Raw genomic sequence first — 26,950 nt, 5'->3', positions numbered from 1 at the left:
TTACATCCCACGTGGATGTGACTGGTCCTCCTCCAGGACCATGTGCGTGACTCTCCAGAAGACCCTTGTTAAAATGCAGGTTCTGATTCTGTCGGTCTTGGATAAGGCCCAAGAGTCTGCCTTTCGAGCAAGTTCCTGGTAACAATGCCTTTGCAGTAACCGGACCCCTGGCCTGCTGAAGGGCACAGCTGCAGACTGTGAGGGAACCTGGCATCTACTGTCCTCAGCTGCGGTCCTTTATCACAATTCCAAGGCAGCAGGAAGTAGCCCCCTTACTGTCCCGCACAAGCGGGACCAGGCCAGGTGAGTGGGGGCCACAAAGGTGAGTCAGACACACTCAGGAACCTTGAGGATCACAGCCAGCCAGCAGTCTCTACTGTGCACAGAGCCTGGTGAGTGATGGGGACACAGCCGCCTGCCTCCTCCATACCTTGTGACGGAAGAAGTCTAGCTTCCCAGGCACAGGTCAGTGGTGCTTCCTGGTGGGACAGGGGTTTCCGGTCGTCAAAGGACCAGCACTGCAGAAGCACAGGGGAGAAAGCAGGCCTGCCGGCTGGGGCTGGGAGGAGGAGCAGGCAGTGACCGGGGAAGGAAGGCTCAGAGGTGGCTCTGAGCTGGACCTCTGCAGCCGTGACGGTGGAGGGCATCACTGGGGGGGACAAGGAACAGCAGAATAACTGATGAGAAACAGGGAAAGGGCGCTGGCCAGCCAGGTGCCCCCTGAGAGAGGATGGCACAGGGTGGGGTGCTGGGGCAGGGGTAAGCTGGGAATGCTGACAGGAAGGACTGAAAGGGAGATGAGGCCACCCAAAGGAAAGCCATGCAGAGGAGTTTGGGGTGCACCTGGTGGTTCTGAGCAGGGCTCTGTCAGAGGCATGACAACATCCCGGGGCAGAGGAAGGTGGCAGCCTGAGTGGCCTCCCACCAGCCCGGGTCACAGGGGCCTGGCCTCGTGGGCCTTATTAATTGTATTTTATAAACAGACCCATTCATTCATCTGGCTTTCATGTTTCTTCAAAAGTTAGAATACTAAGGGGCGCCTGGGTGGCTCAGTCAGTTAAGCATCCGACTTCGGCTCAGGTCATGATCTCGCGGTTCGTGAGTTCGAGTTTCATGTCGGGGTCTGTGCTGACAGCTGGGAGCATCGACCTGCTTGGATTCTGCGTCTCCCTCTCTCTCTGCCCCCCCGCCCCCGCTAGCGCTCTGTTTCTCTCTCTCAAGAATAAACATTAAAAAAAACAAAGTTAAAATACTAAATGGAACAGAAGTGGACATGTTGTCCGTTTAGATTGTCATAAACATGTGCCTTTGAGGGGCAAATGGAAAACACTCAGCACAGCACTCAATAAACATGTGTTGCATGTGCCAAGTGAATGAATGAATGTACAAGAGCGAGCTGCCGTGGGCGGGGGGTGTTCCAGAAGAGTCCGGGTTGCCCTGATCGAGGCAGCACAGCGTGGGACAGCCTATCCCTTTGGGACCATCCCCTCTGTTCCTGCATGTCCAGACCACACTCAGTGAAGTGGTGACCGATCACTAGAAAATTATAGATCTGTTTTTTTTCTTTTCACTGAAATGACATCTTGACCTCACATGGCCAAAATAAAACTCTTTCCCTCTTTGTCTTACCTAAGGTACCTGATGCACCGCGGGCCCACTTCAGGCCAAAAATCTTTGGACGCAGCCTTGCTTCCTTTTCCTCACGCCCACACCAAATCCATTAGCTGGTCCCGGTGGCCTTACCTCCGAAACAGACCCCATTCTGACCGCTTCTCCCCATGTCTGCTACTACCCTGCTCTTGCCCGGCCCGCTGTCTTGGCCTCCTGATGGGCCTCCCTGCTCCCCATCACCCCTTCCCTCAAGCATAACCCATGTGCCCACCAGCAGCCAGAGTCATCTTTTTAAACCTTAAACCAGATGATGTCTCTGGTTTTAGTTTTCCTGTTTAGATTCTGCTTCATGGACGGGAATGTAACTCCGTGAACGTAAGGTTTGTGGATTTGGGGGGACCCAGGGTGGAAGAGAGAGCGCGCACGTAAGGAGTACTCAACAACCACTCACTGAACAAAGGCCACTAAGCCAGCATCTGGGTGGGGGGCTGGCCTCTACCTCAGTTCCCCGGGGGCTGCCCCGACCGGCTCCACACTGCTGAGCAGTACTACCCAGATGCTGACTGAGCTGTTTTCCAGAAAGATGCCATGAGAATCGTTGGAGAGCATCACGTAAAGTGGGTTTTTTTTTTTTTTAAGTGGTTTTCTAGAATGTTTCCGGAGAAACATTTCCAAACAAGAAGTAGAAAGACTCTGGATTACCAACTAGATGAACAATAATACTCAGGAGTGGATTCCACAGTGTTACCTGGGATTCAAAACACTCGCCAGTGTCTGGTTCGGAAAGGGCACCACAGCAATGTTTCCAAAATGTGACAAAAGAATTTAGGAGGTGGGGGGTGGTTTTTTAAGTAGGTCCTTAACAAATATTTACTGAACGAATTGACTGCTAATGTAATACTAAAACTTATGCCCAGCATGTCATTCATTCTAAGCTTTACAGTGTAAGAAGCAGTGATCTGGAAAGGGGTCCCTAAGGGGTCCTAGCATTCCACACACACCTCTGGTGGCTTCCCCTCGAATTCTTCTGGCCCTGAGTTATGCAAATATTTATTGTCCTATTGTTTTGAAAGCGTTTTTGACAGCTGCTTCAACCCCTCTGTGAAATGAGGCAGGAAACACAAGGGCAGACAAAACAAATGAAATCAGCAGACCAAGTTGGAGGCGGCACAGAGGCCGGGGAAGAGAGGAGAGCTGACAGCAGGCCAGGAGAGACGGTTCACTCCAGTTACGGACTCTGGGTCCATCACTGGAGATTTACATCTTACTTTCTAGAACGGAGAAGATTCTCTGATCCAAGGTTCCCTGGCCGTCAAGAGGCGGGAGATGCCACGGCCTGAGCGATGGCCCTGTCACCTCCTGCTGCCGTGAGGACAGAGATTAGCAAGCACTAAGCTCCGAGGGCTGGGAGGCACTAGAAGAGCCAGCCAGAAGGGCCCACTCCGCGTGCCGCACGCGCTCTGTGCCTCTCCACCTGACTGTCCCTGAGGTTGCTGGGTACACCTAATCCAGCTGTCACCACCCACTCTCCCTACTCTGCAAACAACAGCTGGTCAGGGCTGGGCCCCATGGCTGCCCATCTGCCACCCGCCCTCCCTGGCCAGAGATTCATGGCTCTCTTTAAAGGCCCTTATCCCTTGGAGCATCTCTCCTTGTCCCCCTGGCTTGCATCTATGGCCCTGTTGGGGATTTTCCATCCTTCCCTCAGAGTCGCCTGCCGGCAGTGGGAGTCTCAGACACGCCACGTGCCCTCCTCTACCCCACGTCCTTCCCCAGGGCCCCTCACCACACGCAGGGACTAGGGAGGGACTTAGCTGCAGACTCTGAAGTCCAATTTGAATTCCGGCTCCAGCTTTGTGACCTTCGGCAACTTGCTCAGTCTCTCTGTGTCTGAGTCCCTCATCTATAAGATGGAAACAACAACAGTAGGCACTTCAGGAAGCTCAGAGGATTAGCCGAGAGGACTCACTAAGTTAACACACAGAAAGAATTTCATCTGGCTGAAGCGCCCAAGAAAATGGCAGCTGTTTTTAGCTCACCTGCATTCCCTCTGACCTTCCAGAAGGCCCCCTGGGCAGCAGATATCCCCTTTAACTCAAGCAGGGCTATCAGCTCTGTTCGTGTGCATGCTAATAATGATGGCCAAAGCAACGGCTTTATAACCCTCTTCAGAAAGTGTCCTGACACCCACGGAGGGAACTTAAGAATCTAGAGAAAGACTATAACATGAAAGGTCTGCACAGAGACCCCCATGTTATTCTTTTTTTTTTTTTTTTTTTAAGTGTATCTATTTACTTTGAGAGAGACAGAGACTGCGTGAGCAGGGAGGGGTAGAGAGAGAGGGAGAGAGAGAATCCCAAACAGGCTCTGCACTGCCAGCCTGGAGCCCAATGCAGGTCCCAAACCCACGAAATCATAAGATCATGACCTGAGCCGAAATGAAGAGTTGGATGCTCAATCGACTGAGCCACCCAGGCACCCCACCCCCATGTTATTCTTAGTTACTTTCCCATTCTATAAAATGGGAATTATTTTGCCTAATCCTCGTTACTCCAGCAGTAATTATCCAGATTCTCCATAATCGTATGCTACTCACGGTGTGCACTGCATTTGGAACAAGCAGTTTTGATAGTAAAACTTGAGTCGCTGCCCACAAGTGTGGCGGGGCCAGGGGGTGGGCAGAGCCTCAGCCGTGACACCCCTGCCAGGGGGCTGGTCTCGGCTCCCGATTGGGACTCGTGCAGTGCAGGATCCCGCAAACCCAAGAAGAGGTCCAAATGCCGCGGGAGCCAAAGAAATGACAACGTCACTCGATGGCATGAAAAGCAGAGCCGTGGGGGTGAGCCCACGACCTCACTCAAGAGTGAACGGAAGGAGGCTCTGAATTCGGTGCTGTGCGAGATTGCCCTCAGTTCTGTGACACCGAGTCCAGCCACAGCTTTGTTTTTCCTGGAGAAGAAAGACTCCATCTTCCACAGCCTCCCTCTGCACGGCCACCCCCGAGCCAGGCTTCCTGTTGTTCTGTGGTTCACACAACACCAAGCATGCACCTAGAAGGTGCCTGCGGGCTGGGACAAGCCGGCCTGTGCCTCCACAGTGGGGGGACCCTGAGGTGATGGCTTCCTATTCTCACTTCATCAATAAGAAGCAGCTGGAAGGGAAGCCAGAACCAAGGGTCATCGTCCCCCATGGTCTCTCTAGAAATGGGAAAAGCGAAGCCTTCCCTCTCATGGGCAGAAGGACGTGAAAATGCCCGGTCAACCCTTCCAACCCTCCCTCGCACCCACCACTCCGAGAGGGTGCCTTCTGCCACGTGTGTTGGGCACCGTGTCGGGCGTGCGGTCTCCTCCTTCATCCTCCTGACCCTTACATCAGTATTCTTGTGCATATTTATAGGTGGAGAAACTGAGGCTGAGAAGGGGTGGAGTCAGAATCCTAGACGCCACACTCTCAGCCCTCACTAGACTCCCTCCCTCGGGAGTGCCGGGTGAGTCTGCCCTCCAGCTCTGTCCCTCCCTCACTCTCCCCTACACTCAGGCCATCTGAACACCCACTCCCACCTCGGTCTTTCATGGGGTCCTCACCTCCTTCGCTGTCTGGCCCGGCCGTGCAGGAGAGAAGCTCAGGCATCGGACTTCGAGAGAACTGGACTCACACCCTGACTTTCCCACGCACTGCGTGTGATATTTGGAGCAAGTTAAGTCTCCGGGCCTCGATGGGCTCCTGTGAAAACAGGAGTAATGTTACTTCCCACACGGCGCTGCTGTTTAGAGAGGTGGGATTGCACAGCAGGGCAGTCACGGGTGGAGCCCAGGACAGTCAGTTCTCAACACGAGCTTTGGAACCAGGCCACTCGGGCTCCCATCTCCACTCTCCCACCCAGTGACCAAGGGCCAGGGGCCGAGTGATCCGGAAATGCCTCCTAATCTCTCCTTCCTGGTCTTCCAAGTGCCAACCACAACAGTTTCTGCTTCATGAGGTTGTCGTGAGGATTTAAGGAGTTAATGAACATGTAGTTTAAATACCATGCTGGGCACACAGTGACCCATCAATTGAGTCTAGCTATTGTTGTTGTATTTTCTTCTCAACAAGAACACTCCCCTGGGTGATCTTGGCCCTTCGATCCTGACCTGCAGGCTAGAGCTCTGGTTCTCCAGGCTCATTACGCACCCTCCTGTGGATGCCTCACTGGGCGTCCCACAGCCTGCCAACTGTGTCTGGTACTTTCCCTTCCACAACCGCCTCTTCCTGGGTCCCTGGTCTTGGTCGGGCACCGCCCCGTCCCACCTGCCTAACTCATCCTTACCTGTTCTTCCCCCAGCCCCCACGTACAACTGCTCACCCCCTCCCCACCCCTGGGTCACTGCCAGACCTCCAGTGCTCCTGACCACCCCCCACAGGCCACAGGGCACAGAGGCCTGGTCAAGTGTGCCGGGTGGGCCCAGGACCGGGGCCGGATCAAGCACAGAGATGGTCCTCATCTGAGAGGCAGCAACTCAGAGAGAAGCCAAGTTTTCAACCGGCTTTGCCACCCAAAAGGAGCTGTCACGGCCTGAGCGCTGACTCTGGGCCACACGGCGCCGAGCCTCCACCTGACGTTCCAGGGTCAGCCGCCAGATGTGCGGAGCTAGTCAGGTGGGAGAAGGCAGGAACCAGGTGGGCAGGAGAAGCCGTGAGAAGCAGGCTGGACGCAGAGGACGGGAGGCCCACCCTGCAGGGTTTCTGCACCTATGAAGGCAGCTCTGTTCCCCGCCTGGGGTGTGACAGGGAGGACCCCAAAGAGCCCTTACACAGATATTTCACTTCCTCTGTCACCTCAACAGCCTGCTCCCCAGCCCTACCTCCCTACCTCCTGACTGCCCTCACCAGGTCAAATCCACTCTGCAGCCGGAGTGGTCAGGAAACACAAATCTGACACATGGTTTCACGATGACACTCCTCAGGGCCAAGTGCAAGCCCTCAGCAGAACCACCCCCTCAGGTGCTCTTGGCCTTGGGGAATTGAAGGTCTGCTGTGCCAGTCCCCAGGCAGGCCAAGCTCTGTGACTCCAGCCTCTGGCGGCGTCCCCTCCTCCTCCCTCTCCCCTCCTCTCCCCTTTCCTCACCAGGCTAACCCCCGTCTTCCTTTGGAATTGGGCTCAGGCAGCATCTCTGCCAGAAGCTGGCCCCGTGTGGGTCAGGCACCCAGGGTGTCTGCTCCCAGGCCCCTGGCGCACCCGTCTGTCTCTCAGCTGCTTTCAAGGAATCCCGCAGCCTGTCTCCCTGGGTCTGTTCAGCCCAGCGCCCAGCTCAGCTCTGACACTCAGAAGCAGCTCAAGAAACGTCTGTGGAACAATGAGTAAATACAAGGGGGGCCCTGCAGGTGCAGCCTCCCTCACCACTGTGGGTGCAGAAAGGCGTGGGGCTCACACACACAACGGCCGATGGATGGGCAAAGTGGGGTTACACAAGCCAGCCTGTGGGCCTCCTGATGGCAACATGGCTATTTTACAAATCCTCAAAACTGTAAAAACACCACGTATGCTACATAAAGCGTGTCACTGAGCAGCACCTCATCTCAAAAACGTCCAGTCTGTGGCCTCTGCGGAAGAAGCATCTGGGAGGAACCAGGCCTCAAGTCAGGCTGCTGAGCAGCCACCTCTCAGACCCCTTAAGGAATGGCAAGTTCAGGTTCAGGGTGGTGGCTGCCACTGACCTCTATCTCCCCATGCCCTCTTCCCAAAGCCCCAGGAAAACCAGAGCAGTTAGTGGGCCAGTTGGAGTGAAGCTTTCCTTTTGCCCTTGTCCAAGATGGGGTGCTCCCAGGGCACCCCCAAGTCCATTCTGAAAGGCAGGCTCTGCTTACTATGGGGTGAGATCATCTCTCTTCCCCCAAAGTCTCTCAGCTGCACTTCATAATCCCAATGGACCTTTCTAGACCATGTTGCTCTACCTGTGTTACAGCTGGTGATATTCTTGCTGTTTGCTCTGATCATGCACTCGAAGGATGGGTGGGGTGGGCAGTTCAAGGGTCATGAGGTTTTAGCACCACATCTGGCTTTGCAGGAATAACAGGTTCAGATCATTTGCTTCTTTTAGAGAATTAGCCCTGGACCCAGGGACCCTTTGCCCCATGCCCCCACCCCAGGCTGTGACAGCAGGTGGACTGGCCAAACGCCACCCCCCACTTGTCTGGAGAGAAGCAATCCGATGTGAGCACTGCATGTTGCTAGGGAGCCACTGGCAACAGCTGGCTGCGAAATAAGTCGTGTCCTTGGGAAAGCATGTTCCTGGCTGCTAATTAAATGCTGCTGCAGCCTCTTTCTTCGGGGAGCTATAGAAATGTGCTGAATTAATGCAGGCAGGAGCAGGCAGGGAGCAGCGGGTTCACCATCCTGCTAAGGCCCCTCCTGGCTGTACAGGGAAAAGGCTCAGGGGGCTGCAATGAAATTGCCGAGCCCCCGGGGGCTAGTAAAGAAAATCCTGGCTTCAGACTATGAGGCTCAACTAGCCCACAGAGTGCCTACCTAATACCATCCCGGCTGCTACAGGTGAATTCACTGGCTAAACACTTTTTTTTTTTTAACTCTTTAAATCCCACTTCTGAGTATATATCCAAAAGAATGGAAAGCAGGATCTCAAAGATATATTTGTATACTCATGGTCACAGAAGCACTATTCACGATAGCCGAGAGCAACACGTACGTGTCCACACAGGGGTGAATGGGTAAACAAAGGGTGGTATACACGTACATGTAATGGAATATTATTCAGCCTTGAAAATGAAGGAAATTCTTTTTAATGTTTATTTATTTATTTTGAGAGAGAGAGCATGAGCAGGGGAGGGGCAGAGAGAGAGGCAGACAAGAGAATCCCAAGCAAGCTCCCCTACTGCCAGTGCAGAGCCTGACGCGAGGCTCAATCCCACAAACTGTGAGATCGTGACCTGAGCCAAAATCAAGAGTCATACACTTAACCAACTGAGCCACCCGGAAGCCCCAAAAATGAAGGAAATTCTGACATAGGCTACAACGTGGACAAACCTTGAGGACATTTTGCTAAGTGACATTCACCAGTCACAAAAAGACACCAGGAAAGGGCAAATACCGTATGATTCCACTTACAGGACGTAACTAGTCATACTCATAGAAAGAAAGCACAACGGTGGTTGCCAGGGGCTGGGCGAGGGAGAAATGGGAATTATTGCATAATGGGGACAGAGTTTCAGTTTTGCAAGATGAACCAACTGCAGAGATTGATGGCACAACAATGTGAATATATTTAGCAATACTGAACTGCACGTAAATAAGTACGCTGGTAAATTTGATGGTTTGTGCTTTATACCCCAACTAAAAATTGAACAAAACTCATTAAAAATGTTAAGTAATACGTGTTCATAGTTAAAGGATTACAGAGATAAAAGAAATAAGCTAGAGAGTAAATGTCCACATTCCCTTGCCCCCACGTCTGCTCTCCAGAAGTAATTATTGTTAATAGGGTCTTCAGTATGTTTTCAAAAGTGTTCTACGACTCCATGACTATGGATATATTTAATATCTATAGTGACCTCAATTTCAGCACAGATTTTTTTTTAGTTTTTTAAAAAAATATGTTTTCACATTAAATACAGTTGTTCAATTACTACAGCTCAAAGAGCTTTCCAAATCAATGTGTATGGACTTGCCTCATTATTTTTCACAGCTGTATCAGCTCCGATTTTATGGACAGAGCTTGTAATTCATTTTGTCTGTCCTCTATCAATGCACATCAAGTAGTTTCCACTTTTTCACAGTGGAAAAGTTACAATGAAATGGCCTTGTGCATATGTCTTGCTCACATATGCAAATGTTTTGTCCTAATGCACAGAACTTAACTGGGTTTTCAAAATATGAATATTTACGAAGACACTGCTCTTTTGTCCTTCAAGAAGTTTCAATCAGTTTACTCCCCCAACAGTAGGGGAGAGCACCCTACGCTCTTGACAACATGGCATCATCAAACACTTAACCTTCGCTAATCTGATGGGTGAAAAATAAATGTCACATTTTTTTTATGAAAGTCATAATGGTTTATTGATAGGATGCCACTATCATATATTCTCTTTATAGGTTATTTTGTTTCTTTTCTTGTTTTTAATTCTTTTTTTTCTGCTTTAAATTTTTTATTTTTTAAATTTACACCCAAATTAGTTAGCATATAGTGCAATGATTTCAGGAGTAGATTCCTTAATGCCCCTTACCCATTTAGCCCACCCCCCCCAACCTCTCCAGTAACCCTCTGTTTGTTCTCCATATTTAAGTCTCTTATGTTTTGTCCTCCTCCCTGTTTTTATATTATTTTTGCTTCCCTTCCCTTATGTTCACCTGTTCTGTGTCTTAAAGTCCTCATATGAGTGAAGCCCTATGATATTTGTCTTTCTCTCATGGACTAATTTTGCTTAGCATAATGCCCTCTAGGTCCATCCACATAGTTGCAAATGGCAAGATTTCATTCTTTTTGGTTGCCGAGTAATACTTCATTGTATACATATAAATACCACATCTTCTTTATCCATTCATCCCTCGATGGACATTTGGGCTCTTTCCATACTTTGGCTATTGTTGATACTGCTGCTATAAACATTGGGGGGGGGGGTGCCTGTACCCCTTCAAAACAGCACACCCGTATCCCTTGGATAAATGCCTAGTAGTGCAATTGCTGGGTTGTAGGGGTAGTTCTATTTTTAGTTCTTTGATAAACCTCCATACTGTTTTCCAGAGTGGCTGCACCAGCTTGCATTCCCACCAACAATGCAAAAGAGATCCTCTTTCTCCACATCCTCGCCAACATCTGTTGTTGCCTGAGTTGTTAATGTTAGCCATTCTTACAGGTATAAGGTGGTATCTCATTGTGGTTTTGATTTGTATTTCCCTGATGATGAGTGATGTGGAGCATCTTTTCATGTGTCGGTTGGCCATCTGGATGTCTTCTTTGGAGAAGTGTCTATTCATGTCTTTTGCCCATGTCTTCACTGGATTATTTATTGTGTGTTGAGTTTGATAAGTTCTTTATACATTTTGGATACTAACCCTTTATCTGATATGTCATTTGCAAATATCTTCTCCCATTCTGTCAGTTGCCTTTTAGTTTTGCTGATTGTTTCCTTCGCTGTGCAGAAGCTTTTTATTTCGATGAGGTCCCAGTAGTTCATTTTTGCTTTTGTTTCCCTTGCCTCCAGAGACGTGTTGAGTAAGAAGTTGCTACGGCCAAGATCAAAGAGGTTTTGCCTGCTTTCTCCTTGAGGATTTTGATGGCTTCCTGTCTTACATTGAGGTCTTTCATCCATTTTGCGTTTATTTTCGTGTATGGTGTAACAAAGTGGCCCAGGTTCATTTTTCTGCATGCCGTTGTCCAGTTTTCCCAGCACCACTTGCTGAAGAGACTGTCTTTATCCCAGTGGATATTCTTTCCTGCTTTGTCAAAGATTAGCTGGCCATACGTTTGTGGGTCCATTTCTGGGTTCTCTATTCTGTTCTGTTGATCTGAGTGTCTGTTTTTGTGCCATAAATGTCACATTTTCATATAGCTGTTGACCACGTGTATGTATTTTTTCTGTGAACACTCTGCTAATAAGATTCTTTGCCCATTTTTAACTGGGGATTGTTCATCTTTTTATATTTTAAAAATGTTTTACACTAAGAAAATCAATCCTTTGGTAAGTGTGTTGTCATTTGTCATGTGATTTTGATAATTGTTATGCAAAAGTGTCCACTTGTATATGTTCAATTTGTTTTAATGTTATTTTTGAGAAAGAGAGAGAGCGAGCATGAGCAGGGGAGGGGCAGAGACCGAGATGGAGAGAGAGTATCCCAAGCAGGCTCCATGCTCAGTGTGGAGCCCAGTGTGGGGCTCGATCTCACCAACTGTGAGATCATGACCTGAGCTGAAATCAAGAGTTGGATGCTTAACTGAGTCACCCTGGAGCCCTGAAAACCAGTATTTATCTAATGCAATGCTTTTCAGCCTTCCAAAGCTAATCCCCCTATCTGATAAGCAGGAAAATCTCATGTCCCTCCAAGATTTGGGGGAGATGTGTCTCAGTTATGAATCCATCTTCTGCATAACCTCATCAGATAAGATTTTTTTTAACTTTCTGCAATTTATAATGTGAAAACTTACACACTTTTTCATTCTCCCAATAAAAATCTCAACTAATTTTTTCAAAATTTCTGTCAAGATTCTAACATGCCCATGACCTCAATTTTATCTGTAACCTACCCTGAGTTGATAATCACTTTTCAGATAAGCTATATTCTTAAAAATTTTAACCAAAATGACATTAAAACATTTCTTTAAAAATAATTGACTGTGGAAGGGGTGCCTGGGTAGTCAGTCGGTTGGGTGTCTGACTCTTGATTTTGGCTCAGGTCACAATCTCATGGTTTGTGAGACCAGGTTCCACATTGGGCTCCACACTAAGCGTGGAACCTGCTTAAGATTCTCTCTCTCCCTCTGCCCGTCTCCCCCATTCACGCTCTCTTCTCTAAAATAAAAATAAAATAAAACAAAATAAACTGACTGTGAAAAACAATCTAAAGGCAATTTATTCTCAGTAACATATCCCTCCTTAAGGACAGACTTCAAACCTCATAACACGTGTCCCCCCGTCCCCCAAAAAAGCCTTTAAAGATGAGGGAGAAGAAACTGAGTTTGAAAACCACCTTTATTTTACTTCTGGGTTCCCCCATTCAGAATATTTCCATTCCCTCCGTTTTTTAAATTTTCCTTTTAGCAGAAATATAGACCCCTCTCTGTTCTTTCAACAATTAATTAAAGCGAAGTGACAATCTCCTCTCCTAATCCTGGGAAATTAATACTAAGTTTGGAAGACACACAGTAGTTGAAGACCAGGAGATCTCTCTCTGGTCTCAGGACGATGAATGGGACGCACAGCATGGGGCCTGGGAACTCGGCTTCTGCTGGCAGGGCCAGGCGGCAGTTTTAGGCAGCTGTCCTGTGGATCTGTAAGTGCTCCCTGGGGGGGGACAGAACTGTAAGTGCTCCCTGGGGGGGCACGGAACTCCATCATCAGAGTTAATAAAGCAGGACACAGAGAAGCCCGGGCTCCCACCGCACAACCCACCCCTCGGCTCCTTCCTCCCACCTCCGCATTCAGACACTGGTTATCTGGAAGCTTCCCCGATGGCACGACGACACCCCTCATTTTACGGGATCTCTCGCACACCGCAGATTTTACACGGCAACCTCATGTCTACAAGCTTGTCGGCTCCATTGTTCCAGTAACATTTTGCTCACTTTGAGTCTCCGTGTCACGTTTTGGTAATTCTTGCAATATTTCAAACTTTTCCATTGTTGTTATATTTGTTGTGGCAATCTGCGATGAGTGATCTTTTTTTTTTAATTTTTTTTTTTTCAATGTTTTTTATTTATTTTTGGGACAGAGAGAGACAGAGCATGAACGGGGGAGGGGCAGAGACAGAGGGAGACACAGAATCGGAAACAGGCTCCAGGCTCCGAGCCATCAGCCCAGAGCCTGACGCGGGGCTCGAACTCACGGACCGCGAGATCGTGACCTGGCTGAAGTCGGACGCTTAACCGACTGCGCCACCCAGGCGCCCCTGCGATGAGTGATCTTTGATGTTACATAATTGTTTTGTCGTTGTGTTCTGACTGCTCCATCAACCAGTTGTCCCCCTCTTTCTCACTCTCCCTGATCCCTGAAACACAACAATATTGAAATGAGGCCAATTAGTAACCCTACAGTGGCCTCCTCTAAGTGTCTGTGTGAAAGGAAGAGTCACACATCTCTCCCTTGAAATCAGAAGCTGGAAATGATTAACCTCAGTGAGGAAGGCATATTGAAAGCTGAGAGAAGCCAAAAGCTAGGCCTCTTGCCCCAAACAGTTAGGCAAGTTGTGAATGTAAAGGAAAAATTCTTGAAGGACATTAAAAGTGCTACTGCAGTGACCACACACATAAGAGAAACAGCCTCACTGCTGACAAGGAGAAAGTCTTCGTGGCCGGCAGAGAAGATCCAACCGGCCACAACCTTCCCTGGGGGCAAAGTCTAATCCAGAGCAAGGCCCTCACTCTCTTCACTTCCGTGAAGGCTGAGAGAGGTAGGGAAGCCACAGAAGACAGGTTGGAAGCTAGCAGAGGTTGGTCCGTGAGGCTTAAGGGAAGACAAGACGCCTTCTCCACAACATGAAGCTACAAGGCGAAGCAGCGAGTGCTGACGTAGAAGCTCCAGCTGCGATCGTTAATGAAGGTGGCTCCAGCAAACAACAGATTTTCAGTGTGGATGCAACGGCCTTATATCAGAAGAAGATGCCAGCTAGGACTTTCTTAGCTGGAGAGAAGTCAATGCCTGGCTTCAAAGGACAGGTTGACTCTGTTGGTAGGGGCTAATGCAGCTGCTGGCTTCAAGTGGAAGCCTGTGCTCATGTGCCACTCTGAAAATCCTAGGGCCTTTAAGAATTACGCTCAACCTACTCTGCCTGTGCTCTGTCAGTGATGTAACAAAGTCCGGACAGTACTTGTGTTTACAACACGGTACACGAAATACTGCAAACCCAAACACTGTTGAGACCTACTGCTCAGAAAAAAAAAAATGATTCCTTTCAAAATATTGCTGCTCGTTGACAATGCATCTGGTCACCCAAGAATTCTGATGGAGATGTACGAGACTGATGTTGTTTACACACCTACTGACACAGCATCCATTCTGCAGCCCACGCATCTAGACATAATTTCAACTTTCGGGTCTTATTATTTAAGAAATACATTTTGTAAGGCTATAGCTGCCACAGATAGGGATTCCTCTGACGGATCTGGGCAAGTAAATTGAAAACCTTCTGGAAAGGCTTCACCATCCTGGACGCCAATAAGAACATTCATGATTCATGAGAAGAGGTCAGAATACCAACATGAACAGGAGTTTGGAAGAAATTGATCCCAACCCTCCTGGATGACTTTGAGGGGTTCAAGACTTCAGGAGAGGAAGTCACTGCAGATGTGGTGGAAACAGCAAGAGAACAGGAAGCGGAGCCTGAAAATGGGATTGAATTGATGAAATCTCATGATCAAACTGTAACAGATGAAGAGTTGCTTCTTGGGAAGAGCACAGAAAGCGGTTCCCTGAGACAGTGCCTCCTACTGGCGGAGGAGATTGTTGAAATGACAACAAAGGATTTGGAATATTACCTACACTCAGCTGACAGCGCAGCGGCGGGTTTTGAGAAGACTCCAATTTTGAAAGAAGCTCTGCTGTGGGATAAAGTCATCAAATGGCATCACCAGCTACAGAGAAATTGGTTGCGATAGAAGAGTCCATTGATGTAGCAAACTTCTCCGTTGTCTTATTTTGAGAAATTGCCACAGCCACCCCAACCTTCAGCGGCCACCAGTCAGCACCGTCGACATTGAGGCAAGACCCTCCACCAGCGAAAAGATTACAGCTCACTGAAAGCTCAGGTGGCAGCATTTTTTAGCGACATTTTTAAAATTAAGGTATGTGCATTGTTTTTTTTAGACATAATGCTGCTGCACACTTAACAGACTATTGCATGGTGTAAATAGAGCTTTTATACACACAGGGAAACAAAAACATTCATCTGACTTGCTTTATTGTGATATCCATTTTACGGCAGTGCTGGGGAACCAAACTGGCACTATCTCTGAGGTACGGCTGTATTCAGAAACATTTTCAGACCAGAAACGGTTGGGGCTATGACACGAATTCTTATATTCCTAGTTCCTGGCACTTAGTAGGTCCTCAAAACATTTTTAATACATAAATGAACAAATAAGTCAACCAACATACTAGTGTTAAGAGGGAGAAATATGTGGATTTTCAACCTTAATAAAAAATATCCTTATTGGTCATCCCCCTCTAAGGGAGGGAGTGGATACAGAGGCGCTGAATCGTAAGAATTCCCTGTGAATGTTATTGGTAATCAGTGAAACCCCAGTTTAGATCTCTATAAATCCAGGATTTAAGTGAATTCTGACACAGGCTGGATTAGTTTTACCTGCTATTAACTAGTAATGATGGGCAAATCACTTAGCGTCTCAGAGATTAGTTTCCTTATTTATAAAATGAGGGTAATATGGCCTTTTTCAAATATAAGGTGTCATATTGCAAAACACGCCATTATTCATGTGTGTTCATTAGATATTGTTACATAACAAATTGCCCCCCAAACTCAGCAGCTTAAAACCACATTTATCTCACAGGCTTTCTGAGAGTCAAAAATCTGGAAGTGGCTTGGCTGGGTGGTTCTTGCTCAGGGTTTCTCATGAGGCTGCAGTCATCCACAGGCTTGACTGAGGCCGGAGGACCCGTTTCCAAGATATCTCTCTCACATGGCTATTAGCAAGAAGCCAAGCGGGTCCCTCCAGAAGGCTGTCCAAATGTCCTCACGACAGGACAGCTGGTCTCCCCCAGAGTGAGTGGTTGAAGCGGGGGGGGGGGGGTAGAGTGGATGTAGAAGCCTGGCCCCAAGATGCCATTTATAAACCGAGGCTTGAAAGTGACACACTCACACTTCTGCTAAACCGAGGCTTGAAAGTGACACACTCACACTTCTGCTTGTGTCGTTTTGGTCACACAGACCAACCCAGATACAATGTGGGAGGGAACTACCCAAAAGCATGAATCGAGGAGGCGGGATCACTGCAGGACATCCTGGAAGCGGGCTACCACCCATGCGGCACTAACAAAGGAACCTAGATAATCGTACCATGACGACGCCTTAGTACTTAGGACATTTTGTACTGTATTAACCGTACCTTTTATTTTCTGATGCTTTGACCTATTAGGACCTCACTGACCTTACAGGGACTGCCCCTCCCAGGGTCAGCTAACTCCTAGAGACAGCAAACAACTCCCTGGGAGTGTGCCTTTACACGCACACCAACCAATCCGGAGCCAATGCCCCAACCACCTCCTATACGGTGCTCTCACACTCTGGGCCACTATCCAGCTGCCCTAATCACCTCAGAGCCAGGTATCAGACAATTAGGGGCAGCCCCTATGTCGCAGAGCTCACCGAAATTATTCAGATTAGCCAATCCCAAGCCTTCTCAGCCTGCCTTGCCTGTTGTAGAAACCACAATAAAGGCTCTCACCCACATTTTCCCCTGGCTCCTCGACCTCCCGATTGACCCAGCTGCCTCCCCATGGGGCCTGATATGCCCTGCCCCGTTTCTAGAGACGTGTAGGTAAAACAGACTTCTTCCTTCATGACAGTCATTTCCATCTCTGTGTGTCTTACCGTATCGAGTTAAAACAAACCCTACTAGTACCCTTAAAACATATACATATTCAAAGAGCATTTTAGGCCTTTTTTTTTTTTTTTTTTTTGGATTTAGAGGTATTAGGGGGACACTGAAGAACATCCAGTGTCATTAGTATTTCTCATTCAACTTAGGCTCTAGTTTTCATTTTCTTCCTATTTTGAATCACGTGCCCCTGGAAGTGAATCGGCTTCTGTTCAGAGTCAGCAGGAAGTTTGTGACCAGTTCACACCTTAATGATTAGTCCTGCGCTTTGCATGAATTGGTCACACAAGGCCTCTCGTTGCATTACAACTTCTTCCATTTATTCCGAGGCCTGTGACAGTCTCCCCTTCCTTCACTTGCCTTGTTGGTTGTGTGACAGGCGGTCCTTTTCCACGAAACTCAGTATGCCAGTAAAACTTCATTTGCCAGTGGTTATCTTTCTCTCTTAGTTCCAAAAAGCACTCGGTGGCTGCTCTGCAAAAAAGCGTGGCCTCACGTTCATTCCTTCAGTGGCAAAGCTTTGCTTTGCTGATACCAAAATTAACCACGCTGCTCGGCTTCCGCACCTTTCTGTATATAAAATAACCTTTCAACACCAAATCCTAGGATACTCTTTTTGAAGACACTTCAAAGAGCATGGACATTTAACACATGTGGTATCCCCAATGCACATTACTCAACAGCAATGAGGACAACGTGAAGAGCATGCTCAGTGTGAACCCGCACAGGCGACGACAGCGGTGACGTTGTGGTTGCCGACGGACACTGACGAGATCCCCATATTGGATACACTCCAATTTTGAAAAATGCATCTCAGAATTGATGAAATGAAGGAATACCTTCCAATATAAGGTGCTTACCTAGCTCCTGACCCCAGAGTGAGCACTTAGTAAACGTTCATGATCAACGACAACAAACTGTCAGCAAACAAGGCTCCTTTGAATCCAATGTATTTGGCCGCAAAGAGGGTTAGGGATGTTCTGGTCTTCTCAGAACAGAGACTGTGGTGGCAGAATGGCACCCCCTCAAAAGCCACCGGTGTCCTGTGTAGGGGCTGGGCCTAGAGAAGGGGCAAGCTTGTGTTTCTGGATCAGCAAGGAACAAAGAGGCACTACCAGGGCTGGGTGCGGTCTCTGTGACATTGAGGCGGGGGGAGCCTCCCCCACAGGCCAGGAAATCTAGGGAGAGAATGGAAGCTAGGATTTATTGGCTACTTCCTGTATGAAGAGCTTCAACTAATACTCATTTACTGCTCACATCAGCCCTGCCGAGCAGACGTTACCCCATTTTACAGAGAAACTGAAACTCGGTAAAATTCTTATTATCAAGCAAGCCCAAGGATACAGAGCTAGCAGGTGACAGGGACAGGCCCTACTCATAAGCCTGACCTGTTCCCATAGTTCTGTCAGGACAACGTGGGTAAAGAATGAGTCCTACTATGCATCTCTCTATCCTCCCATGTTATTTCTGCCTCTGGTAATCAAATGTTGTATGATGGAGAGAGTCTTCAGAATTTTTCCTTTCTTTGCTTTTTTTTCTTTTTTTAAACAACAGAGGGTTATAGCTATAAAGGGTATACACTGAGCAGATTGATGTTGTAAACAAAATTGCCCTCTGGAACATCAAAATCATTTAATATGCTCAATTCCTTTCGAAGCACGTATTGCAGAGAACCGTTATGCTGATTACCAATAATTATAATCCATTCATTAAGAAAAGTCTCCAAGGGTTTCTACAAAGGAACACTTCATGGCTGAGATGCAGTTACTCTGTGTACTTGAAAAATAATGAAGCTACCGTTCTTTTAAAAATTATCTAATTTAGGCTTTTCACTGATTTAATACTGTGCTTCTCTACAAGGACTCTGAATGAAAGAGACTAAATTTAAATGGAGCCTTTCTCTCAAAGGCCCAGAACGGCTTGGCCCTGATCATTGACACATCAGCCCCTGCAGAATAGGGATGAGAAGAGAGATCCAGGCAAGAATTTAGATCTGAAAGATAAATCCCCTGAAGTCTGCTTTTCTTAAACATTTTTGGTTCCAAAGAGCTTGATTCTCCAAAGATTCTTGAAGTTCACTGGATATCTATAGAAAGAAGGCACTAGAATTTACTGAGAGGAGCCTAAAATCCTTTAGAAACAAAGTTAATATAAACACACAGGGGTTGTGAACTTCATATGGCTCAAGTGCTCAATGAGCTCAGTGCTTTATCGCTCATTTTAGTTACATCCTTTTAGCTATAAGAAACACCCAGGCCAGTACAGGTATGGCTGAAGGGGGCTATCAGAGAGCCAGGAATCTTACTGAAATCAGAGAACAGGAGTCATAACTGGGCCTTTTCAAACCCAACCTAATAAGATACCCAGCCAGCAGGAATTTCCTGACTCTTTCCACAGAGGACCTGCCTTTCTCTTTGCATCTATTAATTTGCTTTCAATTATAAGAAACAACAACAACAACAACAACAACAACAAATCAATTCAAAGTGGCTTAAACAGTATGGAAGCTTATTGTCTCCCAGAACCGGAAACCCAGATGTAGGATGGGTTATACGGTTGAGTGATCCAGCCAACCAACTACGTTATCTACGATCCGGGTTCTTTCCTCTCTACTCTGCCATCCAGTTCAGCTCCCTCCTCAAGGAATTTTTTTTTTTTAATTTGTTTTTACCATTTGTTTATTTTTGAGAGAGAGAGAGAGAGAGAGAGAGCGAGCATGAGCAGGGGAGGGGCAGAGACAAAGGGAGATACAGAATCCAAAGCAGGCTCCAGGCTCCGAGCTGTCAGCACAGAGCCCCATGTGGGGCTTGAACTCACAGGCCACAAGATCATGACCTCAGCCGAAGTGGGACACTTAACCGACTGAACGTCCCAGGCACCCCTGGCTGATTCTTTTTGAATAGGATCATTGGGTGGTGGGTTGTGGAACTGTGGGCCACATGGTTCCTCACAGACATTTTCAAAAGAGAAATGTTTCCCCCACAGTTCCAGAAACCTCTACCTTACAGTATCATTGACCTGACAGAAGTCACACGACATTCGTAAACTAACCCCTTCTGCCAGCTGGTCTTGACCTAGTTCTAGTCACTAACATGGAGTAAGGGATCACCACGGTTGGTAAGGCAAAGTCAGATATGTGGGCGCTATGGGGAGAGGGGGGGGCTGGAAAAAAGGAAAACTGGAAATAGTTCCTAAGTTATTACCTGCAGTAAATGGGTAAACGCTGAAGCCATCTGGAAACTCTGGGAGGAAAACAATGGGTTAGAGGTGGGGAGTGAGACTCAAGAGCCCAGTTTTGGAGATGCTGGTTTTGAAATGCCTATTAGATATTCAAATGAAGATGCCAGGTAAGCCATGGGATATATGAATTTGGAGGTCCAGGAAGGCATCAGGGCTGGGGTTATAATTTTGCGAATCATCAGCATATAGCTAGAATATAAAACCAGGGAAATGGACAAAATCAATTAAAGAAATGGTATACAGAGGAAATGAGGAGAGAATCCAAGGCCAAGGGCTGGGGCACTCTAGCATCTAAAGGTAGAGCCGAGAAGCCGGCAAAGGGGACCAACGAGCAACCATCAGCAAGGCAGGAAGAAAACCAGAAACTCGTACTGTCCCGGAAACCAAGAAAAGCAAGTGCTTCCTGACAGAGAAAGAAATGAATTATGCCCGATGTCGGGCTGCTGAGCACAAAAGGGATGAGAGGTGTGTGAACGGGCAACATGGAGTCCCTGGTGGCTGGGACAAGTACCGTGTCAGTGGAGGGGGGACTAAAACCCATCTGGAGTGGGCTGAGGAAAAATAGGACGTGGTGGGGTGAAAACATTTAATTTAAACAACTCTTTTGAGAAGTTTTTCTGTGAAGGGTAACAGAGAGGTGGGCAGTAACTGAAGGGGGAGAAGAGGCCAAAGCAGGAGGTTTTAAAGAAAAAAGATCTGCGGCCCCTGGGTGGCTCAGTAGGTTGATAGTCTGACTTCGGCTCAGGTCATGATCTCACGGTCCGTGAGTTCGAGTCCCACATTGGACTCTGTGCTGACAGCTCAGAGCCTGAAACCTGCTTCAGATCCTGTGTCTCCCTCTCTCTCCCTCTCTCCCCCTCCCTATGCCCCTCCCTTTCTTGCACTCTGTCTCTCTCTCTCTCTCTCTCTCAAAAATAAATATACATTAAAAAAAAAAAAAAAAAAAAAGATAAAGAAGATCGTAAGGGTGCCTGGCTGGCTCAGTCAGTAGATCATGCAACTCTTGATCTCAGTGCTGTGCGTTCAAGCCCCTTGTCGGGTGGAGAGATTACTTAAAAATAAAATCTTTAAAAAAAGATAAAAGAAAAAAAGAACTTCCTAGAGTGTATCTAATGTGCTAGTAGAAATGACCTATCAAGAGGAAGATACAGTAAAGAATAATTGCAGGAGTGAAGAAGTTGAGAAGTCTAGAAGAGACAGGATTCAGTGAGCACGGGGAGGAGTTGGCCTTTTAGGGAAGCAAGGGTTCTGGGCTCCGGAGGAAAAGCAGGCAAGGAACATAGACACAAGTCATGGGGTTGATATGGTGAAAGAAAGATAAGGCAATTCCCCCACGTGATTGTTTCCGCTTCCGTCTGGAAGCGGGTGGCAAGGTGATCAGGGAGAAAAGGAAGGTGGGCTTTGGAAGAGGAATGGTGTCAAACGGCAATTTCAGCGAGTGGGAGAGTAAGCAGAGCAGGAAAGCGTATGAGAATTGCTTGGGGAGTTAGACGAGATGGAAGATAGAAGATATGACCAGGAGAATGGAGGAGTAAGGCGACAGGAAGTACACATTAAGCTTCAGAAAGGCTAGGACACCGCCCAGGGTCACAGACCTAATGGGCAGAAGGGCGGGGATTCCCACTGCGGCCCGAGTGACTCCACGCTCCCCAGTCCCTCAGGTACAGTGCAAGCAACCTGGCACAGAAGAAAGCTGCAGGTGAAGGGCTTCAACCACGGAAGGTTGGTTGAGTCCCCACAAACGTGTGACTGCTTTGGGATCCTGATTTTGTCATGACCTACGAAGAATCTAGGAGAATGCCTCAGTATTTCATCCTTCCAGAAGCCCAGTGAGGTCATTCAAACCCTCCTCTTCTCCTCCGGATTACCACCACTGGCTTGTCGGCCCGCCTCCAAATCATCTTCCAGACTGCTAAAGACAGTCTTTGTGAAATCTGGATCACGTCTTCCACCGCACAACCCCTAACACCACACACAAGACTTCTCTTCATGATTCGGTCACACTCCCCTGGCCTCCCCTCAGCCTGTGCCGCAGCCATGTTCGTTACCATTCCACGGCCCTGACAACCCTGTTCACGCTTCCGCGCCTTTGTGCGTGCTGGCTCTCTCCTCGAAACGTCCCCTGCCCTGGTCCACACAACAGACTCCCGTTTGTCCGGCTCCAATGTCCCTTCCCCAGTATGGCTCTCCTCCTCCACCTCTCCTTCATCCTTCTCCACTGTTCCCAGAGAACCACTACTGGGGCTTCTGCCATTCTGCATTATAATTCTCTTTATTGGTCTATCTGTCTCATCCGCCAGATCTCAGCACGGCATCTACCCGACCCATGGCTGGCGCTCAAATCCTGTGCTGCACGCTGAATGAGAATGAATGCAGCCGTTCGATACTGAGGATGAGGAAATTAGCTGAACTGTTTGTGGTGGGACTCTGTATCTCCTATCACATTGGTTATGTTCCCAAGGGAGGTCGATCTGGATGGCGGAGGGATACGGAATCCATCTGTTCGCATCCGTGACTCCACAACCTGCTCTGAAATCCAACATTTCAAGCTGCTGTCAAAGTCAGGTGCTACCAAACAAGCTGACTTCATAAGCGGGGGATACGCTGTGCGGATGAGACAGAAGCAGCCTCACGAGCCCGCCGGAGGACACCGGCTGAGACCGCACAGGAGGAGGCTGGCTGGGGGCCAGCAGGTGTTCAGAGGAGCTGTGACAGCCGGGCCATCCAGGAGCAGTCAGTCTGATCTCTTTAGGGACACGTGGAGCCTGCCAGCTCTCACGACCCAACTGCCGTGCGTGCCACACAGTGTCTGTATCCGCTACAGCCCCAGAGAACGGATCACTCTTCCACCTGCATGACACAGACCGTGCAGATGGGAGCGTGCTTCCACATGACAATGTGCATTTATGCCCGGCCCCTCCAGCTGTAACGACTACCAGGACAAAACCCCAGGGAAGACGACAATCCTGACAGATAACGGTCTTCCGTGCTGGCACATACCACTCCGCTCTCCCCAGGGCAGCTGCTGGAGCCATGGCCTCCAGTCCCTTTCACAGTCCCTCCTGGAACCACAAATGTAAAAAGTATTCGGTGAGACCGGGACAGAAGGCAGTCAGCAAACAGGATATATTTAAGTAAGAAAATACCAAGGCTTTATTTGTGTTTTCTTTATATAAAGATAGCCCTGCTGTCGGCTACATGGAAAGATGGACACAGTTCCCGTGAGCAAAGATGTACCCACTTCAGACCGCATACCATAACGCCAAAGAATGGACATGAAGGGGGGAAAGGTGTAATGCTGTCATCTTCAAATAGCAATAAAATGCAAAAAAGAACAAAAACTAACCGGACTTAATTAATGCTGGGCATTCCCACAGGGAAAGGACCAGAGGACTTGCAATCAATCAGTAGTTGGATACGATAAAAGTTCCATTTGGCTGGGCCACCCTCGCTCCTCTCTCCGGCTCTCCCCAACTGAGGTATAACCATCTGGAACCAACAAAGCCGGTAGGCAGGAGCTTTTGCTTCAGAGTCCACTGAGACAAGAAGGGGGCAACGTTTCGGAAGACCAGGTAACGGGGCTCTGGTGAGGCACCTACGTGCAGCAGTGTCGCATGTGGAAGTTGACAACGTACTCGGCATTAGTCCTCTGCACGGAAATAGCAAAAGGCTCAAAAGGGTGAAAGGTGAATGCAACAAGGCGCCGCACTGTGTGGTTGATGGGGCGGCCCAGTAAGCCTGCCTGGATCTCAAACTTGAGCAGACCAGAGTCCCGGGCATAGAACCTAAACAGAACAAGGAGAGAAAGAGAGGATGGTACAGAGATATTCACCACCACTTTGCAATCCGCTCAGCACGGGAACGCGGCAACTCTAACTCAATCTTACTCACGGGATCTCCTCTTACATCAGCCTCAGGGTATCAGAATTGCGAAACCACCTTTGTCTGAGCTGCTCGTTTTGTCTGAGCTGCTCGTTTTGTCTGAGCTGCTCGTTGTATGCGCGGGGTCACTGTGAATTTTACTGTGCTGTCCTGAGTCACTGGCTCCTTTCTCTTTCCCAAGATAACCCTTAGTTACAGCCTTAACTCCAGCCTCCTCTTTTCCAGACACGCTGCCCCAAGAGTATCTAGACCAGAGCTAGAAATGAAATGCAAGCCACGTGTACACTTTTAAATTTCCAAGTAGCCACATTTAAAAAAGGTAAAAAGAGAAAGGTGAAATTAATTTTAATAAAATATTCTGTTTAACCCAATATTGGCATCCAAAATACTATCATTTCAACCTATAATTCATGTAAAAAAATATTAATGAGCTATTTCATTCTTTTTTTTTGTATTAAGTCTTTGAAATCTGATGTGTGACACTTGAGCACATGTCGACTTGGACTAGTCACATCTTAAATGCTTAACAGCCACATGCAGCTAGTGGCTCCGATATAGGACAGTGTAGATCTAGACCCATATTTGAGTTGTTAAGAACAAACTCTTTTGAAAGGTTCTTCTTTTTCACACCCAAAAACAAAATACTAACTAGTCTGACATTTTTCATCGAATAATTCCATTCATCCCCATACTTAAATACATTTTCCCATATGCAAAGTAAGTGTCCTCTGGAATCAGGAACTAGAGATGTTCAGGGGGGTTGGGGCTGAATTAGGGTAAGTTCCAGAAAAATGAGAGCTCTGAAATAGAGAGCTCTGTAATTTCCCTTTTGGAAAACAAACATATGTACCCATAAAGATACTCATAATCCCATTTCCAAGAATTTCTATCCTCAGAATTTAATCCAAATGAAGTTAATAGTGATGTGAATAAAGACGGCTACTCTATCAAAGCTCTAATGTAAAAATGCAGACCGAGAATAAAGGCTCAGCAACAGGGGAAGAGTTAAATCAACTGCGGTGCATCTAACTGAGGGAACAATATGCTGTCATCAGGACTGCTATTCGGAGGACTATGTAACAACACAGAAAAACATTTATAAAATACAAGCCGACTACAAAGTATTACGTTAACCAGGATGACAACTTGGCACGTGCAAACCTGCAGAACGACAAAGACGAGACTGGAATACACAATACAGGTGTTCAAGTCACAGCATTTCCTCTTCCAGTGCCTCTAATATCCTTACATTTCTCATTTTAAGTTAAAAATAAGTGAAAAAACCCTGGAGTCAGGGGCAATAGCCATTTCCAAATTTGTCACTTAGGTTAATCTTTTCAAATCAGAGGCAGGTCAGAAAGGAGGGGAGTGTATCTCACACTAGTTGACAATATCAAATGAGGCCCACGATATGCTTTTATGCGTGAAAACCACATTCACCTCACCCACATAGTCCCCAACACACAAAGGGCCTGTAAGCAAAGCCAGTTGTCTGAGCTTCTAAATCTAATTACCAGTTTACAGGAAATATGAGAGACTGAGAAAAATAGTAAATACTACTCCAGGGATGCGGTGAGCAAACTTCAGAATGTGGGAAACACTACAGGACAAGCAACATGGTTTCTTCAACAATTTCACTGCAAGGAAAAGAGGAAGGAAGCGGAACATATAGAATAAAACGGACTTAAGGGAGAAGCGACCAAATACAATGTATGAACCCTGTTTAGATCCTGATGGGAACACGTGGAACCATAAAAGAATATTTACAAGACAACAGGGAAATGTGAAAACTAGGTATTGGGTGGTCTTAATAAATTTTTGATAATTTTCTTAAGACAGAATAATGGTACTGAGGTTGTATTTTTGTAAGTCTTTCTCTTTTAGACATTACTAAAATATATATGAGCAAAATGCTATGAAATCTGGGATTTGCTTCATCATATCAAGAGTGGCATTTGGGGCGAGGGGGAGTGGTGGTGGTGGAAAGACAAAGCAACACTGACCATGGGATGGGATGGCAACTGTTAAGACTGGGTGGTGGGCAAAAAAAAAAAAAAAAAAAAAAAAAAAAAAAAAAAAAAGACTGGGTGGTGGGTGCATGCAGGTTCATTACACTCTTCCGCTTTTATGTTTAAAACGTTCTGCAATTAAAAAAAAAAGGTTAACTGTTTTTTGGAAACTGACTGAAATTTCCCAAAGGAAACGCCATGAATGGTGATTAATCGTACAGCATATGTTACACAGGCCTCTTTAATACACAATGAAGCCGGACTGTGAAATACCAGCTACCACTGTTTCTATGTTTCTACGTGAAAAAGAGCTTCCACTCTCCAGCCCAGGGTTCCAGAACATACCTCCCCCGAAATAACCTCACGGGTGGCGGTGGTGCCCAATCCTCTCCCTAGTACCCAATACATCACACAGAACAACACAAGCTCCCAACGGAGAGAAGGGGGGGGGGGGGGGTTCTGTGAAGAGGACATTTGTGAGGGAGGGACTGCCTGTAAGAGGTCAGTCTCAAGTTTCTAGCAACAATACAGTATCAACATTCCAGAATTTCTTCAAGTGAGGAAGCCGGAGTTTCTCCAAAACCTGCCTGTTCCCCAAACTATCTCTGCTGGCTTTTCTACTAGATAACATGGGAGATAAAATGATTTGAGTGAAATAAATTTAGAAAGTCTCAACCTACTGCTATTATGAAATGGCATGTGGTTTTATACCCTGGATGCCTTCAAAAGGGAACAAAAACTCATCTGAATTGGATGTTTTCAGGAGAAGCAAAGGGCAGAACTACTGAGACTAGTACATACATGATCAAAAGCACTCACCACATTACAGAAACAGCCTGTCCCTCCAACTGAAGCCATGAGTACAAGCGGACATAGTCACAGTGAAATGATGTCCAAGAAGAAGAGAGAGGGGGCGGGCCACCCGTAGCCCTGAGGCTACAGTGATGG

General features: G+C 47.4%; 1 protein-coding gene across 2 annotated transcripts in view; it reads right to left on the bottom strand.

The window, feature by feature from the left end:
- DET1 (DET1 partner of COP1 E3 ubiquitin ligase) overlaps positions 1-26,950 on the bottom strand; it is a 92,485-nt gene that overhangs the window by 12,018 nt on the left and 53,517 nt on the right. Inside the window, exons 5-7 of one of the 2 annotated variants that reach the window (XR_006203334.1) lie at positions 5,196-5,334; positions 2,613-3,514; positions 431-649 (exon numbers count right to left, since the gene is read on the bottom strand). Coding sequence is in view for 1 of the 2 variants with exons in the window: in XM_042941048.1 (XP_042796982.1) it covers positions 23,707-23,896 (190 nt within the window). In the remaining variant the exon portion in view is untranslated. Of the gene's footprint in view, positions 1-430; positions 650-2,612; positions 3,515-5,195; positions 5,335-23,238; positions 23,897-26,950 lie in introns of those variants that run through there. The other variant, XM_042941048.1, reaches the window with a different exon arrangement.

The sequence above is a fragment of the Panthera leo genome, chromosome B3 (genome assembly GCF_018350215.1).
Source record: "Panthera leo isolate Ple1 chromosome B3, P.leo_Ple1_pat1.1, whole genome shotgun sequence".
NCBI lineage: Eukaryota > Metazoa > Chordata > Mammalia > Carnivora > Felidae > Panthera > Panthera leo.
This window is presented reverse-complemented; position numbering and strand designations above follow the sequence as displayed.